This window comes from Carcharhinus amblyrhynchos, chromosome 6 (genome assembly GCF_965287045.1).
Source record: "Carcharhinus amblyrhynchos chromosome 6, sCarAmb.v2.hapA, whole genome shotgun sequence".
NCBI lineage: Eukaryota > Metazoa > Chordata > Chondrichthyes > Carcharhiniformes > Carcharhinidae > Carcharhinus > Carcharhinus amblyrhynchos.
In genome coordinates, this window is record NC_137329.1 from 22,536,778 (window position 1) to 22,553,826 (window position 17,049).

Sequence of the window (17,049 nt, forward strand, 5' to 3'; positions counted from 1 at the left end):
GTACCCTTAATGGCCAATCATTTAGCTGGGGATGTTTACCAACCAGCACTGTCTTGTTACACTGCTGTGTGCCCTTCATAGGGTGGTATTGTGTCTGTGGTGCCCTATTCCCAATCATGGAACCGGAAGCAGATGGCACTTCTGTTCTCGGTGCAATCCTAATATTAATTTAAGGTGGCGACAATGGGCATGAGAGGCATGTGCGAGCGTGCAGTGGGAGCAGCTTTCCATTGGTGCCAGCTGCAATGCAACAGGTACAGGCGGGTGATTAAAGAGCCTCTTGGACAAAGAGGGAAGCTCTGCATTACAGCTACAGCCAAGCTCCATTGCTTCAGAAACTTTTTTTTGTTCCACACATTATGATCCTCAACCCTCCCCAGAACATCTCATCATGCTTCACCTTATTAATTACCATCATTCACCACCCCCCATAAATCCAATGGGTAGGATTTTCCGCCCTCGCTCTCCCCGAAACCGGAAAATTCCTCCCAAGGTCAAAGGATCTTTGCATAATCCGTGTCCCGCCGACTACGATTCCCGTGGAGGGCGAGATGGGAAAATTCCGTCCGGTATTTCTGAGGCTAGACAAGGCTGGCCCCACCCTCTCTCCTTCATTCATCCATGCCCCTGCCCTGACCCCACTCCGCACACATCTAATCTGCCCGCTGCTCATCCCTGACACTCCGCCCTGGTAGTCCTGAGCTTCCGTGTAAGCGGCCATTCTCCTGCTCACCCCGCTTTACTGCAGAGTTCAACAAGGAAAACCGCTCATGTCAGACACGCAAAGTTAACTGTTGCAGATCAGGAATGTGAACTGGTTACTAAGCCATCCGCATCTGCCCCTGACTTATTCTTGAAGCTAGGGAGGAATCACAAAAGGTGTTATTAGATTGAGTATTTAGGACATGTAAATCTATTACAACTAGGAACCTGCCACAGGGCAACATGGGGTTCGCTGCCACACCACTGATTTAATCTCTGCAACTCAATCTTCTGCCAGGAAGTTGAAATATTGGCTACTGTTTAATTAAGTTACCCTGTCCACCATGTTTCCCGCACTAATAGGCCTCATAAAATACTATCCTAATACCCCTGCAACTAGTAAGGAGGCCAATTGTCCCCTCATGCTGAGTTGTTGAAGAGGCTGACTAATTTAGTCCCACATCTAATCTTTCTCTCCATACACTAGCAAATTAGTCCTCTTCAATGATGTGTCCAGTTGCCTTTCGAAATTACCTAAAGAATCAAATTCCAACATCTTTTCAGGCAGTGTGTTCCAGGTCACAGCAATGCTCTGTGTGGAAACATTTCTCCTCATTTCACATCTAATTCTTTGGTCAATTGTTTTAAGTCTATGATCTCCGGTTATTGATCCTTTCAAGTCTCTCCCTACTGGGAAACAGTTTCTCTCCACTTGCAGTTGTGTTGAAGCCCCTGATCATTTTAAACCAAATTCCTGAGTTTGCCAGTGAAAAAAGAGTGAGGAGCATTTTCCACCAAGAATCTGTCGACTAAAGTTAGATTTTTGTGTCTGGTTTTTGATGAATAATAATATTCAGGTAGAGATTCAGACACGGACTCAATGGGCTGAATGGCTTCCTTCTGTGCCATGAGGACTCTATTTGATGGAGGTGAGGAGTCACTTGTCCCCTAGCTTCACTACCTAGGAGCCTAATGTTGCTGTTTTCAACGAATACTCTCCAAGTCAGAGGCACTTAATCGGACATTGGAATGCCTTTTCTGGCTGCACTTGGACCCTGGGTCACACTGAGAGCCACCAACCAAGTATAGGCTGACAACTCCATTGAACAGCATGTGGGAGGGAGTGGTTACTGCCAATATCACAGTCACTTGAGGTCTAGGATTGTTACTGAATCCCAAAAAGGCTGCAGATGAAGGGTGGTAGTGGTCGTTAATTTGGGACAGGATTGGAATGCCATTTACAGGCCTTAATTCCCACCATGGACCTAACTGGGGTGGAGTTGGGAAAGCAACAGAGGTCCCGTCTGGGACCTTTGTGTCCAATTAAATTCCTCCCCACCACCACCAAATTCACCACAGAAGACAACATTAAGTTCCGCTCTATAAATATATGTAAAGGTTATAATGAGATTCTCTTAACTGGATAGCAGGATGAGATTCTGCTACCATGTATGAATGGTACTGGTTAAGTTTCCAATTTTTAGGAGAGTTGGTAACTAGATGGCAGGAAAAGGTTAGTTCTTTTATACAGAGTAAGGAAATGTCCATCCAGGAGCAATACAGGAAGCAAAATCCATAATGGCTTTTAAAAGGGAAGTTGATAAATACATAAACATCCATCGAGAAAGGGTATAAAAATGGAACTAAGAGGGTAGCTCTTTCAGGGAGCTGGCATAGACACAGTACAATGAATGGCCGCCTCCTGTTCCGTAACATTTATGGTACCAGCTTGCTGAGCGTATGATCAGAAAATATTCCCTTGCACACATTACAACCGTACAGTGAATAATGCCCTGAGAGAAGGTGGAGAATCGTGTCCCAACAAATGGGGAAACTCAGCACACCAACTGTCCCGTCTCTGGATTTGGAATGTCTTCCGCCTTAGCTATTTGTAGCACAATGGTTAACACTGCTGCCTCACAGCAACAAGGACCCTGGTTCAATTCCAGCCTTGGATGAGTGTTCTGTGTGGAGATTGCACATTCTCCTCATATCTGTGTGGGTTCCCTCTGGGTGCTCCGGTTTGCTCCCACACACCAAAGATGTGCGGGTTAGGTGGACTGGCCGTGCCAAATTGCATGTGTTAAGAAGATTAGCAGGGTAAATGCCTGGTGTTAAGGAGATAGGGCCTGGGTGGGATTATTGTCGATGCGGGCTCGATGGGCCAAATGGCCTCCTTCTGTACTGTCCTATTCCATGATGTGTGCTTAGAGTAGGAAGAAAATGAAAACAATTGGAAGTATCTGACCCGTGATTAGTGCTTGGTAATGTGCTCTAACTCTTGTCTTTGAACAGTTATCCTGGGGGTTGACAACACCTCACTTGGTGAGCAGTATCAACGTTTTGCAAGCCTGATGGAACAGCGCTTAGCGAACCTGTTTGTGGCAGCTCAGCAACAAGGGCGAAGATTTAAACGTGCTTCTACAATCGGCACCTACACTGTGCAGGTCAGGCGAAATCAATTCCTTCCAGTGATATTTATTGGTGACTGCAGAAGATTGACTTTCCTCAATTGATTGATGGTGAAAGGACCTGGTTGATCCAAACGTCTCTCAGAGCCAATGAATTAGTTTGAAAGAAGTGTTGCTTTGTGAATAGACAGCCAGTTTGTACACAACAAGGTCATGTAGCGAAGGAAAGACTTTTTTTTTAAAATGAGCATCAGCAGTAGGATTACATTAACACTGCAATGAAGTTACTGTGAAAATCCCCTAGTTACCACACTCTGGCACCTGTTCAGGTACACTGAGGGAGAATTTAGCACAGCCACTGCACTTAGCCAGGTTAGGTGTCACAAGTAGGCTTACATTAACACTAGAACAAGGTTCCTGTGAAAATCCCCTAGCTGCCACACTCCTGCGCCTGTTTGGGTATATGAGGGAGAATTTGACATGGCCAATGCACCTAACCAGTACGTCTTTTGGACTGTGAGAGGAAACCAGAGCACCCGGAGGAAACCCATGCAGGCATGGGAAGAACGTGCGGATTCCACACAGACAGTGACCCAAGCCGGGAATTGAACCCGAGTCCTTGGCACTGTGAGACAGCAGTGCTGACCACTGTGCAACTGCGTTCATATAGCGCCTTTCACAACCTCAGAATATTCCAATGTGCTGTAGAGCCAGTGAAGGACGTTTGAAGGGTAGTCGCCGTTTGAATGTAGGAAATACAGCAGCCAATCTGTACACAGAAAGCCCCCACAAACAGCAGTGTGATATTGCAATAACCTGTCCGGAATTCTCTGACCTCGTCCATGGCTGGGATTCTCCAGTCCTGCTGCAGTGAATAGAGTTTTGGCTGAGCGCCAAATTCTCCATCTCGCTGGCAGCAGGGGTGGGGATGAGTGAGATTGGAGAATCCTGACCTCTGTTTCAGTGATGTTGGTTTAGGGATTAATATTGCTCAAGACACTAGTCTGCACTTTGAAAGAGTGAAGTGGGATTTTGTACATCAATCTCAGAGGGCAGCCACAGATTGGTTTAATTTCACAGTTGAAAAATGGCACTTACTCAGTACTGCGCTGGAGTGTCCTGGATTTTATGCGCAAGTCTCTATCATGGAACTCAAATCCACAGTCCCCAGACTCAAAGGCTCAGAGACAGTGCTCCCAAATGTACCATACCTAGAATCCACTGAACGACACATTCAGATCGATGAGATAAATGATTTGTTAGTCCATCGCGGTGGTGGCAGAGGAATATGTCCTGGGACACAGTGAGAATAATTTCAAATAGTGCCATCTTTTGCATCCACTGGAACAGGGAGGGCTTTACTTACGTAGCACCTTACACAAAACCGCACACCCTCAGTTTGAGAACTGACTCTTAATTCAATGTATGGACCCAGGTCCTGCACTGGATATGAACCCATGACCTTCTGTGTTGCCACTGAACCAGACTGATTCTTCTAGTGCCAGAGACGGTAGTGTGGGCACAGTTGGCATTTGACAAGAAATAAACTGCAACAGGAGTCTGAGAGGTGCGACCGTTAGTCCATTTAACTTCCCTGTTAGCTCAGCGTGGAAAACATTGGGTTGGGTACTGTTAAAATAAGGGTTGTGATCTCACTTCCATCCACCTGATACCATTATTGGTATCAATTCAGCAGGTGGGCAAGATACTCACAAGATGTCAGCGTGGTCTTTCTTTGACAATGTGTGGGCTCTGATGCCCCATAGAATCACAGAATCCCTACAGTGCAGAAGGAGACCATTTGGCCCTTTGAGTCTGCACCGAATACAATTCCACCAAGGCCTATTCCCATAACCCTTGCTAATCTCCCCTGACATTAGAGGTAATTTAGCATGGCCAATCAATCTAACTCACACGTCTTTAGACTGTGGGAGGAAACCGGAGCCCCCGAAGAAAACCCATGCAGAACATAAGAACATAAGAAATAGGAGCAGGAGTAGGCCATCTAGCCCTTTGAGCCTGCCCCGCCATGCAATAAGATCATGGCTGATCTGAAGTGGATCAGTTCCACTTTCCCGCTTTCTCCCCATAACCCTTAATTCCCTTGTCTGTCAAAAACCTATCGACCCGTGACTTAAATATATTTAGCGAAGTAGCCTCCACCACTTCAACGGGCAGAGAATTCCAGAGATTCACCACCCTTTGAGTGAAGAAGTTCCTCCTCAACTCTGATCTAAACTGCACCCCCCCCCCCGGCTTATCTTGAGGCTGTGCCCTCTAGTCTTGCTGTCCTTTCTAAGCGGGAAGAATCTCTCTACCTATCCATCCCTTTCATTATCTTATATGTCTCTATAAGATCCCCCCTCATCCTTCTAAACTCCAATGAGTACAGACCCAGTCTATTTAGTCTCTCTTCATAGTCCAACCCCCTCTTCTCTGGTATCAGCCTAGTGAACCTCCTCTGCACTCCCTCCAAGGCCAAAATATCCTTGCGCAAGTGCGGCGACCAAAACTGCACACAGTACTCCAGCTGCGGCCTCACCAGTGCCCTGTATAGTTGCAGTAAGACTTCCCTGCTTTTATATTCTATCCCCCTCGCTACAAAGGCCAGCATTCCATTCGCCTTCTTGATGACCTGTTGCACCTGCAGACTGGGTTTTTGCGACTCATGCACAAGGACCCCCAGGTCCCTCTGCACCGTAGCATGCTGCAGCTTTTCGCTCTTTAAATAGTAATCCCTCCTACTATTCTTTCTGCCAAAGTGGATAACCTTACACTTGCTAACATTGTACTCCATCTGCCAGGTCCTTGCCCACTCGCTCAGCCTATCCAGATCCCTCTGTAGACTTTCCACACCCTCCGCGCAATTTGCTTTTCCACTCATCTTCGTGTCATCAGCAAATTTCGTCACTCTACACTCAGCCCCCTCCTCCAGATCATCTATATAAATGGTAAATAGCTGTGGCCCCAGCACCGATCCCTGCGGCACTCCATTAGTCACCAATCGCCAATCAGAATAGCACCCATTGACAACCAATCCTCTATCCACGCTAACACCTTACCCCCAACTCCATGCACCCTAACCTTCTGAAGCAACCTTTTGTGAGGCACCTTATCAAATGCCTTTTGAAAATCTAGAAACACCACATCCACTGGTTCCCCTCTGTCTACCGCACTAGTCACATCCTCATAGAAATCCAATAAATTCGTCAAACACGACTTCCCCTTAACGAATCCATGCTGCGTCTGCTCTATCAAACCATTCCTTTCTAGGTACCTCGCTATTTCTTCTTTGATGACAGATTCAAGCATTTTTCCAACTACAGACGTTAAACTAACTGGCCTATAATTCTCTGCCTTTTGTCTGCTACCTTTTTTAAACAGCGGTGTAATATTAGCTGTTTTCCAATCTTCCGGCACTTCCCCGGAATCCAGCGAATTTTGGTAAATAATCCTAAGGCGTCCACTATTACCTCTGCCATTTCCTTCAGAACCCTGGGATGCATTCCATCCGGTCCTGGGGACTTGTCCACCATCAGTCCCGTTAGTCTATCAAGCACTACCTCTCTAGTGACAGTAATCGCATTCAGGCCCTCAACTCCTACCATCCTTCCATCTTTAATATCCGGCAAACTATTCCCGTCCTCCTCCGTGAAGACCGAGGCAAAAAACTTATTTAAGGCCTCAGCCATTTGCTCATCTCCCACCACTAAATTCCCCCCTCTCATCCTCTAAGGGTCCAACATTCACTCTAGCCAGCCTCCTCTTTATATATTTGTAAAAACTCTTACTATCCTTTTTTATATTTAGTGCTAGTTTAGCTTCATTGTCTATCCTTCCTTTCTTTATCAACTTCTTAGTCAATCTTTGTTGATTGTTAAACCTTTCCCAATCTTCTAATCGCCCACTACTTTTAGCCACTCTGAACGCATCAGCTTTTAATTTAATACTCTCCTTTATTTCCTTCGATAACCACGGCTGGTTATCCCTTCTCCTACATTCCTTCTTTACCATCGGAATATATTTCTGCTGAGCACTGAAAAAGATCTCCTTAAAGATCCTCCACTGTTCCTCAGCCGTCCTACCAACCAATCTGCACCCCCAATCTACATTCGCCAATTCCTCTCTCATCCTATCGTACTCCCCTCTGTTCAAACAAGGGGAGAATGTACAAACTCCACGCAGTCACCCGAGGCCGGAATTGAACTCAGGTCCCTGATGCTGTGATGCAGCAATGCTAACCGCTGTGGCACCATGCCCATAATGCTCTTGCCCCTGAATCAGAAAATCAAAGGCTCAAGCCTTAGTCCAGCACTTCAACACCTACCTGAGGCTGAGACTTTTATAATACTGAAGGAATGTGACATTATCTAGGGAGCCTATGACCCCCTCTCAGCACTACCTGACTGCCGAGGTGTCTGATCTGTTGCCTGGCTGTGACCTCCTGTTGCTCAAATGCCCCTCGCATCTTCTGAAACCAGGCTGTAGATCCGGCCTTGTTTGCGTGCAAGCCTGAGGACATTTATTGAAGCACCAGCCTGCCTACCCCCACTGTTACTACGTCTTAATGATTTATATTTATTGGGAGGAAATTCTGTTGCTACCTCTGTGTGCTGTTGTGAAGAGGAAATCAAATTTACGGTTTATTTTATGACTGGAAACGTACTTCACTTCTTCCGCTTAGACTCCTTGCATAATCGCTAATCACCAGCATTGGAAAGCATTCACTGCCAAGATACAAGCTCATTCTTGTCAATTCTCCACCCTGATGAGAGAAACTTGGCCACTTCTCCTCCACAAATGCCAAGGCTTATGTTTTTCTTTTTGTATCTGCTTTCCCAGCTTAATCCTCTTCAAGTGCATGCCCAATTGTTTTTGAAACATCTCCTTCCACCACCTTTTCAAACACCTCATTCCAGATTTGTGAGAAACATCTCTCCCCTCTGGTTCTGCTCCCAATTATTTTAACTCTATGTCCGCTGGTCATCAGCCAGCTTGCCAGAGGAAGCAGTTTCCCCCGACTTGCTCCAACAAAACAATTCATGATTTTGAACACCTCTGTTAAATCTCATCTTCTCTGCTCTGAAGAGAACAATCTCCACACAACCAAAGTCCCTCTTCCCCGGTGCCGTTCCAGTAAACCTCCTTTGCATCCTGTCAAAGGCCTACTCGTCCTTCTAAAAGTATGGTGCCCAGAATTGGGCACAGTACACCATCTGAGGCCAATTCAGTAACTTCTAAGGGATTAGCATGATTTCTTTTCTTCTGTCCTCTATTTGTGCAGCCCAGGATCCTTGGTATACTTTTTTAGTAGCCTTATTGCTTTGTTCTGTCACCTTCAAAACTATGGGCAAAATTTTCTCATTTTTCTGTCTAAACGTGAAAAAGCAGAGGGCAGACTGCACTGCCAGCTTTTCCCTCCGTATTTTTAAACATTTAAATAAAGAATAGTGAAAAAGCGGGTCCCATAATGTCACACTGGTGGGGCAACCTCTGACCGAGCAAACCCTGTCAGCAACCTCGGCTCCTGACAGATTGTGAAGAAGATAAAAATAAAACAAGAGTAAAATGGGTGGCACAGTGGTTGGCACTGTTGCCTCACAGCATCAGGAACCTGGGTTCGGTTCCTGGTCACTGTCATAGAGTCATAGAGAGTCATAGAGGTTTACAGCATGGAAACAGGTCTTTTGGCCCAACTTGTCCCACCATTTTTGCCTGTGTGGAGTTTGCACATTCTCCCTATGTCTGTGTGGATTTCCTCCAAGTGCTCCAGTTTTCTTCTACAGTCCGAAAGACATGCTGGTTAGGCACATTGACCATGCTAAATTCTCCCTCAGTGTACCTGAACAGGCGCCTGAGTGTGGTGACAAGGGGATTTTCGCAGTAAACTCATTGCAGTGTTAATGTATGCCTACTTGTAATACTAAGAAATAAACTTTAGAACTTAAACTTTAAACAACCCCCCATCACACCACCACAAAATCCTCCCCCTCCCACCAAATCCTCTCTTCTCCTCTCCTCTCCTCTCCACCTCCACCCCCCTCCCCCCTCACCTCGAGACCTCACACCCCTGTTCCCATTTGGCACTGCCCCTGGCAATTCCTGGGCACTGCCTCGAGCATTACCCCCTCTCCCCTGGGCGCTATACTTATCTAGTGGCCTGCTTGCCAGTTCTCCATCTGCTGTAAACTATGCTGTCTTGATGCCAGTAATGGGCGGGGTGGATTTCCCGATGTGGGGGTTGTTACAGAGGGAAGTCCTGCTAATTGTATCCAAATGGGATTCCTCCCTCACTGGCAGGGACGCGGGGAAATCCCACCTGCTTGATTCTCCACCCACTCTGTCATTCCCGCCAAAGACAGGGACAGAAAATGCCACCCCCCCCCCACCCCCGTGTATATAAAAATTGGTAATTGTGATAAGAAGGAGTGTGCTCAATATACAAGCTGTTTCATCAGTATATGATTCAGAAAATATCACAAATTGTTTACAGCACAGAAGCAGGCCATTTTCTTTAAATTTATTTATGGGATATAGGCATGGCTGGCTGGGCTCGCATTTATTTCCCATCCCCACCTGCCCTCTATTTCAGAGGGCATTTGAGAGTCAACCACACTGTTGTGGACCTGGAGTCACATGTAGACCAGACCAGGTAAGGAGGGCAGATTTCCTTCCCGAAAGGCCATGACTCCGTTTAGAACATAGAACACAGAACATTACAACGCAGTACAGGCCCTTCGGCCCTCGATGTTGCGCCGACCAGTGGAATCAATCTAATGTCCCACTAACCTAAACTATTCCAGTGTTATCCATGTGCCTATCCACTGACCATTTGAACGCCCTTAAAGTTGGCGAGTCCACAACTGCTGCAGGCAGGGCATACCACGCCCTTACTACCCTCTGAGTAAAGAACTTACCTCTGACATCTGTCCTATAATTACCACCCCTCAATTTAAAGCTATGTCCCCTCGTGTTAGCCATCACCATCCGAGGAAAAAGGCTCTCACTGTCTACCCTATCTAACCCTCTGATCATCTTGTATGCCTCAGTTAGGTCACCTCTTAACCTGCTTCTCTCTAACGAAAACAACGTCAAGTCCCTCAGCCTTTCCTCCTAAGACCTTCCCACCATACCAGGCAACATCCTGGTAAACCTCCTCTGCACCCTTTCCAATGCTTCCACATCTTTCTTATAATGCGGTGACCAGAACTGTAGGCAATACTCCAAGTGCGGCCGCACCAGAGTTTTGTACAGTTGCAACATGATCTCACGGCTGTGAAATTCAATCCCTCTACCAATAAAAGCTAACACATCGTAAGCCTTCTTAACAACCTTATCAACCTGGGTGCCAACTTTCAGGGAGCTATGCACATGTACACCAAGATCTCTCTGCTTGTCGACACTACCAAGAGTCCTCCCATTAGCCCTATATTCTGTACTCCTGTTAATCTTTCCAAAGTGAATCACCTCACGCTTCTCCGCATTAAACTCCATCTGCCACCTCCCGGCCCAGCTCTGCAGCTTATCTATGTCCCTCTGCAAACTGTAACATCCATCCTCACTGTCTACAACTCCTCTGACTTTAGTGTCATCAGCAAATTTACTAACCCATCCTTCTACACCCTCATCTAGGTCATTTATAAAAATGGCCGAATTGGTCTGGGCCGGCGTTTCTGCTCCACATAAAGCCTCTTCTTACCCCTTTGCATCTCACCCTCTTAGCAAATCCTTCTGTTCCTTTTTCCCTCCTATGTTTATCCACATTTTCAATGAATGAATCTCTACTTTTTGCCTCAATGACTTCAGGTGTTAGCTCCCTGATTCTAACCACTCTCCAGAGAAGGAAGTTCCTGCTGAATCCACGATTGGATTGATCAGTGACGGGTTTGCTTTGTATTTATTTCTCCAGCTGGTCAGCATTAAGCGCCTTCCTGGCCCGAAGAACCCAGCTGAGCTGACATACTACGCCTTGGAGAATGGCGGGGCCTTGCTGGGCACAACTGCAGCCAAAATACTGAACACAGTCGATTCACAGACCATGGCCTTGGAGTTAGGCTTTCGTGTGCAACTCCAAGCAGAACGTAAGTCAGCCTGTTATTTTCCGAGTGTCTGTGAGGGGAATGGGGAGGTGGCTGAAGACAGATTGTGTCTAGGACTACAGACTATAAAAATGAGCCAGGTTTTACAGGAGTGAAGTTAAGAAAGTTGGAAGAAATCAGGAATACTCACCTGCTGCCACAATTTGGTATGAAGTACATTGCTCATTTTTAAATCTAAGATCAATACATTTTTGTTAAACAAAGATGCAAGAATATGGGGCAATAGTAGGTTGGAGTTGGCACATGGATCATGAATTTGCACTGGGGAGTTGGGGGGAGGATAAGAGTTTTTGATCTTACCTTTCAGGACGTCATTCTTCTGAACTCATTGGCCAGAATTTTATGTGGCTGGGGTGCCTGACTGGGGAATGCGTTAAAATACATAAGATGTTGGGCAATTTTCCACATTGTTGGGTAGATTCCAGTGTTGCAACTGTACTGGAAGAGCTTGGCTAGGGGAATGGCAAGTTCTGGAGCACAAGTCTTCAGTACTATTGCTGAAATGTTATCAGGGCCCATTGTCTTTGCCTCTAGTTAGAGTGCCTCAAATTGATTCACGTAGAGTGAATCAAATTGGCTGGAGACTGGCATCTGCAATGCTGGGGACCACTGGAGGAGGCCGAGATGGATCATCCACTCGGCACTTCTGGCTGAAGATTGTTGCGAATACTTCAGCTTTATCTTTTGCACTGATGTGCTGGGCTCCTCCATCATTGAGGATGGGGATATTTGTGGAGCCTACTCTCCCCATGAGTTGTTTAATTGTCCACCGCCATTCTCGACTGGATGTGGAAGGGCTGCAGATTTTAAATCTGATCTGTTGGTTGTGGAATTGTTTAGCTCTGTCTATCATTTGCTGTTTTTGCCATTTGGCACGCAAATAGTCCTGTTTGTAGCTTCACCAGGTTGACACCTTTTTTTATGTATGCCTAGTGATGCTCTTGGCATGCACTCTCCATTGAACCAGGGTTGTTCCCTTGGCTTGAAGGTAATGGTTGAATGTGGGATATGCCAGGCCATTTTACCATTTTCATTCTAAGTGCTGAATCTGGGCGTAATGCAGATCTGGCTAAGAAGTCTGATTTTAGGCGCTCCCATACGCACTCAGCCGAAAAAGAATCTCCAGACCCATTCGCGCTGTCTGAAACAATTGGAGCTCTGAACTGTGCATGCGTACTTAGAAGAAAATTTGAAAAAGTGCGCCCACGTCGGATTGCTCCTGAGCCACAGAAAGCAGCTTGGGAGTGAAAAGCGGTAGCGATGGTGCGCACACACATCACTGTCCCCCTTATCCAGCTCCCCGACTACGCACACATATCACTGTCTTCCTTACTCACCCCCCAATACCCAGACCGGTCGCCACCTCTGCCCCCGTCCCTCCCTACCGATCGCCTGCAGAGTGGCAGCAGACCCCCCTGTCCCCCCTCCAGAGATATATCTGCCCCCCCACCAGAGATCTGTCTGCCCCCCTCCCCCCATCACCAGAGATCCATCTGCCCCACTCTCCATCAGAGATCCATCTGCCCCACTCTCCATCAGAGATCCATCTGCCCCACTCTCCATCAGAGATCCATCTGCCCCACTCTCCATCAGAGATCCATCTGCCTTCCCACCGCCCCCCCCAACCTGAGAAACATCTTACTCGTCTCCCTCCTACATGCCCCCACCCCCGACAATGATCTGACCTCACTCATTCCCCCCCCCTCCACCTCAGAAAATGGTCTGGCCTCACTCACCCACCCTCACCAGACAATGATCTGGCCTCACTCATCTCCCCCCAGACAATGATCTGGCCTCATTCCCTGCCCCCCAACCAGAGAATGGTCTGACCCACCTCCCTCCTCTCCCCCACCGCTGATCTGAGTCAGAGGGCCACTGAAAGCATTGAGCGCGCTCTTCATCAGCTGGAGTGCCCGAAACAGACTTCTATTCCGCAGGTCCATTACGGCGCGGTTCCGGATTGGCAAATGCGGTGGGAAAGGGGGAAATGCTGATGAAGTTGGGTGGGCAGTTCATTAATTCAATTTAAATACATGCAAATGCATTTAAATCATTGTTGCGCCCGTTTTGGGTGTGAATTGAATCGCTGCTATTCCTGGGTTTCGGTTAAGTGGCAATCTGCGTGGATGCGGGGGCAGATCACGTTAATGGCCTCACACATGACATTACCAAGTTTTGGGCGCAACGCAATGGTAAAATCGGGCCCAATGTGTGTGGAACTGTGTCCAAGGGAGAGCCAGTGTGTGTGGAACTGTATCCCAGTGAGAGTCAGTGTGTGTGGAACTGTATCCCAGTGAGAGTCAGTGTGTGTGGAACTGTATCCCAGTGAGAGTCAGTGTGTGTGGAACTGTATCCCAGTGAGAGTCAGTGTGTGTGGAACTGTATCCCAGTGAGAGTCAGTGTGTGTGGAACTGTATCCCAGTGAGAGTCAGTGCGTGTGGAACTGTATCCCAGTGAGAGTCAGTCTGTGTGGAACTGTATCCCAGTGCGATTCAATGTGTGTGGAACTGTATCCCAGTGAGAGTCAGTCTGTGTGGAACTGTATCCCAGTGAGTGTCAGTGCGTGTGGAACTGTATCCCAGTGAGAGTCAGTGTGTGTGTGGAACTGTATCCCAGTGAGAGTCAGTGCGTGTGGAACTGTATCTCAGTGAGAGTCAGTGCGTGTGGAACTGTATCCCAGTGAGAGTCAGTGTGTGTGGAACTGTATCCCAGTGAGAGTCAGTGTGTGGAACTGTATCCCAGTGAGAGTCAGTGCGTGTGGAACTGTATCCCAGTGAGAGTCAGTGTGTGTGGAACTGTATCCCAGTGAGAGTCAGTGCGTGTGGAACTGTATCCCAGTGAGAGTCAGTCTGTGTGGAACCGTATCCCAGTGAGAGTCAGTGTGTGTGGAACTGTATCCCAGTGAGAGTCAGTGTGTGTGGAACTGTATCCCAATGACAGTCAGTGCAAGTGGAACCGTATCCCAGTGAGAGTCAGTGTGTGTGGAACTGTATCCCAGTGAGAGTCAGTGTGTGTGGAACTGTATCCCAGTGAGAGTCAGTCTGTGTGGAACTGTATCCCAGTGCGATTCAATATGTGTGGAACTGTATCCCAGTGAGACTCAGTGTGTGGAACTGTATCCCAGTGAGAGTCAGTGCGTGTGGAACTGTATCCCAGTGAGAGTCAGTCTGTGTGGAACCGTATCCCAGTGAGAGTCAGTGTGTGTGGAACTGTATCCCAGTGAGAGTCAGTGTGTGTGGAACTGTATCCCAGTGAGAGTCAGTGCGTGTGGAACTGTATCCCAGTGAGAGTCAGTCTGTGTGGAACTGTATCCCAGTGCCATTCAATGTGTGTGGAACTGTATCCCAGTGAGAGTCAGTGTGTGTGGAACTGTATCCCAGTGAGAGTCAGTGTGTGTGGAACTGTATCCCAGTGAGAGTCAGTGCGTGTGGAACTGTATCTCAGTGAGAGTCAGTGTGTGTGGAACTGTATCCCAGTGAGAGTCAGTGCATGTGGAACTGTATCCCAGTGAGAGTCAATGCGTGTGGAACTGTATCCCAGTGAGAGTCAGTGCGTGTGGAACTGTATCCCAGTGAGTGTCAGTGCGTGTGGAACTGTATCCCAGTGAGAGTCAGTGTGTGTGGAACTGTATCCCAGTGAGAGTCAGTCTATGTGGAACTGTATCCCAGTGCGATTCAATGTGTGTGGAACTGTATCCCAGTGAGAGCCAGTGTGTGTGGAACTGTATCCCAGTGACATTCAGTGCGTGTGGAACTGTATCCCAGTGAGAGTCAGTGTGTGTGGAACTGTATCCCAGTGAGAGTCAGTGCGTGTGGAACTGTATCCCAGTGAGAGTCAGTCTGTGTGGAACCGTATCCCAGTGAGTGTCAGTGCGTGTGGAACTGTATCTCAGTGAGAGTCAGTGTGTGTGGAACTGTATCCCAATGACAGTCAGTGCGTGTGGAACTGTATCCCAGTGAGAGTCAGTGTGTGTGGAACTGTATCCCAGTGAGAGTCAGTGTGTGTGGAACTGTATCCCAATGACAGTCAGTGCGTGTGGAACTGTATCCCAGTGAGAGTCAGTGTGTGTGGAACTGTATCCCAGTGAGAGTCAGTGTGTGTGGAACTGTATCCCAGTGAGAGTCAGTGCGTGTGGAACTGTATCCCAGTGAGAGTCAGTGTGTGGAACTGTATCCCAGTGAGAGTCAGTGCGTGTGGAACTGTATCCCAGTGAGAGTCAGTCTGTGTGGAACTGTATCCCAGTGCCATTCAATGTGTGTGGAACTGTATCCCAGTGAGAGTCAGTGTGTGTGGAACTGTATCCCAGTGAGAGTCAGTGTGTGTGGAACTGTATCCCAGTGAGAGTCAGTGCGTGTGGAACTGTATCTCAGTGAGAGTCAGTGTGTGTGGAACTGTATCCCAATGACAGTCAGTGCGTGTGGAACTGTATCCCAGTGAGAGTCAGTGTGTGTGGAACTGTATCCCAGTGAGAGTCAGTGTGTGTGGAACTGTATCCCAGTGAGAGTCAGTGCGTGTGGAACTGTATCCCAGTGAGAGTCAGTGTGTGGAACTGTATCCCACTGAGAGTCAGTGCGTGTGGAACTGTATCCCAGTGAGAGTCAGTCTGTGTGGAACTGTATCCCAGTGCCATTCAATGTGTGTGGAACTGTATCCCAGTGAGAGTCAGTGTGTGTGGAACTGTATCCCAGTGAGAGTCAGTGTGTGTGGAACTGTATCCCAGTGAGAGTCAGTGCGTGTGGAACTGTATCTCAGTGAGAGTCAGTGTGTGTGGAACTGTATCCCAGTGAGAGTCAGTGCATGTGGAACTGTATCCCAGTGAGAGTCAATGCGTGTGGAACTGTATCCCAGTGAGAGTCAGTGCGTGTGGAACTGTATCCCAGTGAGTGTCAGTGCGTGTGGAACTGTATCCCAGTGAGAGTCAGTGTGTGTGGAACTGTATCCCAGTGAGAGTCAGTCTATGTGGAACTGTATCCCAGTGCGATTCAATGTGTGTGGAACTGTATCCCAGTGAGAGCCAGTGTGTGTGGAACTGTATCCCAGTGAGATTCAGTGCGTGTGGAACTGTATCCCAGTGAGAGTCAGTGTGTGTGGAACTGTATCCCAGTGAGAGTCAGTGCGTGTGGAACTGTATCCCAGTGAGAGTCAGTCTGTGTGGAACCGTATCCCAGTGAGTGTCAGTGCGTGTGGAACTGTATCTCAGTGAGAGTCAGTGCGTGTGGAACTGTATCCCAGTGAGAGTCAGTGTGTGTGGAACTGTATCCCAGTGAGAGTCAGTGCGTGTGGAACTGTATCCCAGTGAGAGTCAGTGTGTGTGTGGAACTGTATCCCAGTGAGAGTCAGTGCGTGTGGAACTGTATCTCAGTGAGAGTCAGTGCGTGTGGAACTGTATCCCAGTGAGAGTCAGTGTGTGTGGAACTGTATCCCAGTGCCATTCAATGTGTGTGGAACTGTATCCCAGTGAGAGTCAGTGTGTGTGGAACTGTATCCCAGTGAGAGTCAGTGTGTGTGGAACTGTATCCCAGTGAGAGTCAGTGCGTGTGGAACTGTATCTCAGTGAGAGTCAGTGTGTGTGGAACTGTATCCCAGTGAGAGTCAGTGCATGTGGAACTGTATCCCAGTGAGAGTCAATGCGTGTGGAACTGTATCCCAGTGAGAGTCAGTGCGTGTGGAACTGTATCCCAGTGAGTGTCATTGCGTGTGGAACTGTATCCCAGTGAGAGTCAGTGTGTGTGGAACTGTATCCCAGTGAGAGTCAGTCTATGTGGAACTGTATCCCAGTGCGATTCAATGTGTGTGGAACTGTATCCCAGTGAGAGCCAGTGTGTGTGGAACTGTAT

General features: G+C 47.7%; 1 protein-coding gene across 1 annotated transcript in view; it reads left to right on the forward strand.

Moving 5' to 3' along the window:
- Positions 1–17,049, forward strand: part of kiaa1549la (KIAA1549-like a) — a 284,087-nt gene that overhangs the window by 135,228 nt on the left and 131,810 nt on the right. Inside the window, exons 9-10 of the mRNA XM_080191561.1 lie at positions 2,998–3,149; positions 11,023–11,194. Coding sequence (XP_080047687.1) covers positions 2,998–3,149; positions 11,023–11,194 — 324 coding nt within the window. The remainder of the gene's footprint in view (positions 1–2,997; positions 3,150–11,022; positions 11,195–17,049) is intronic.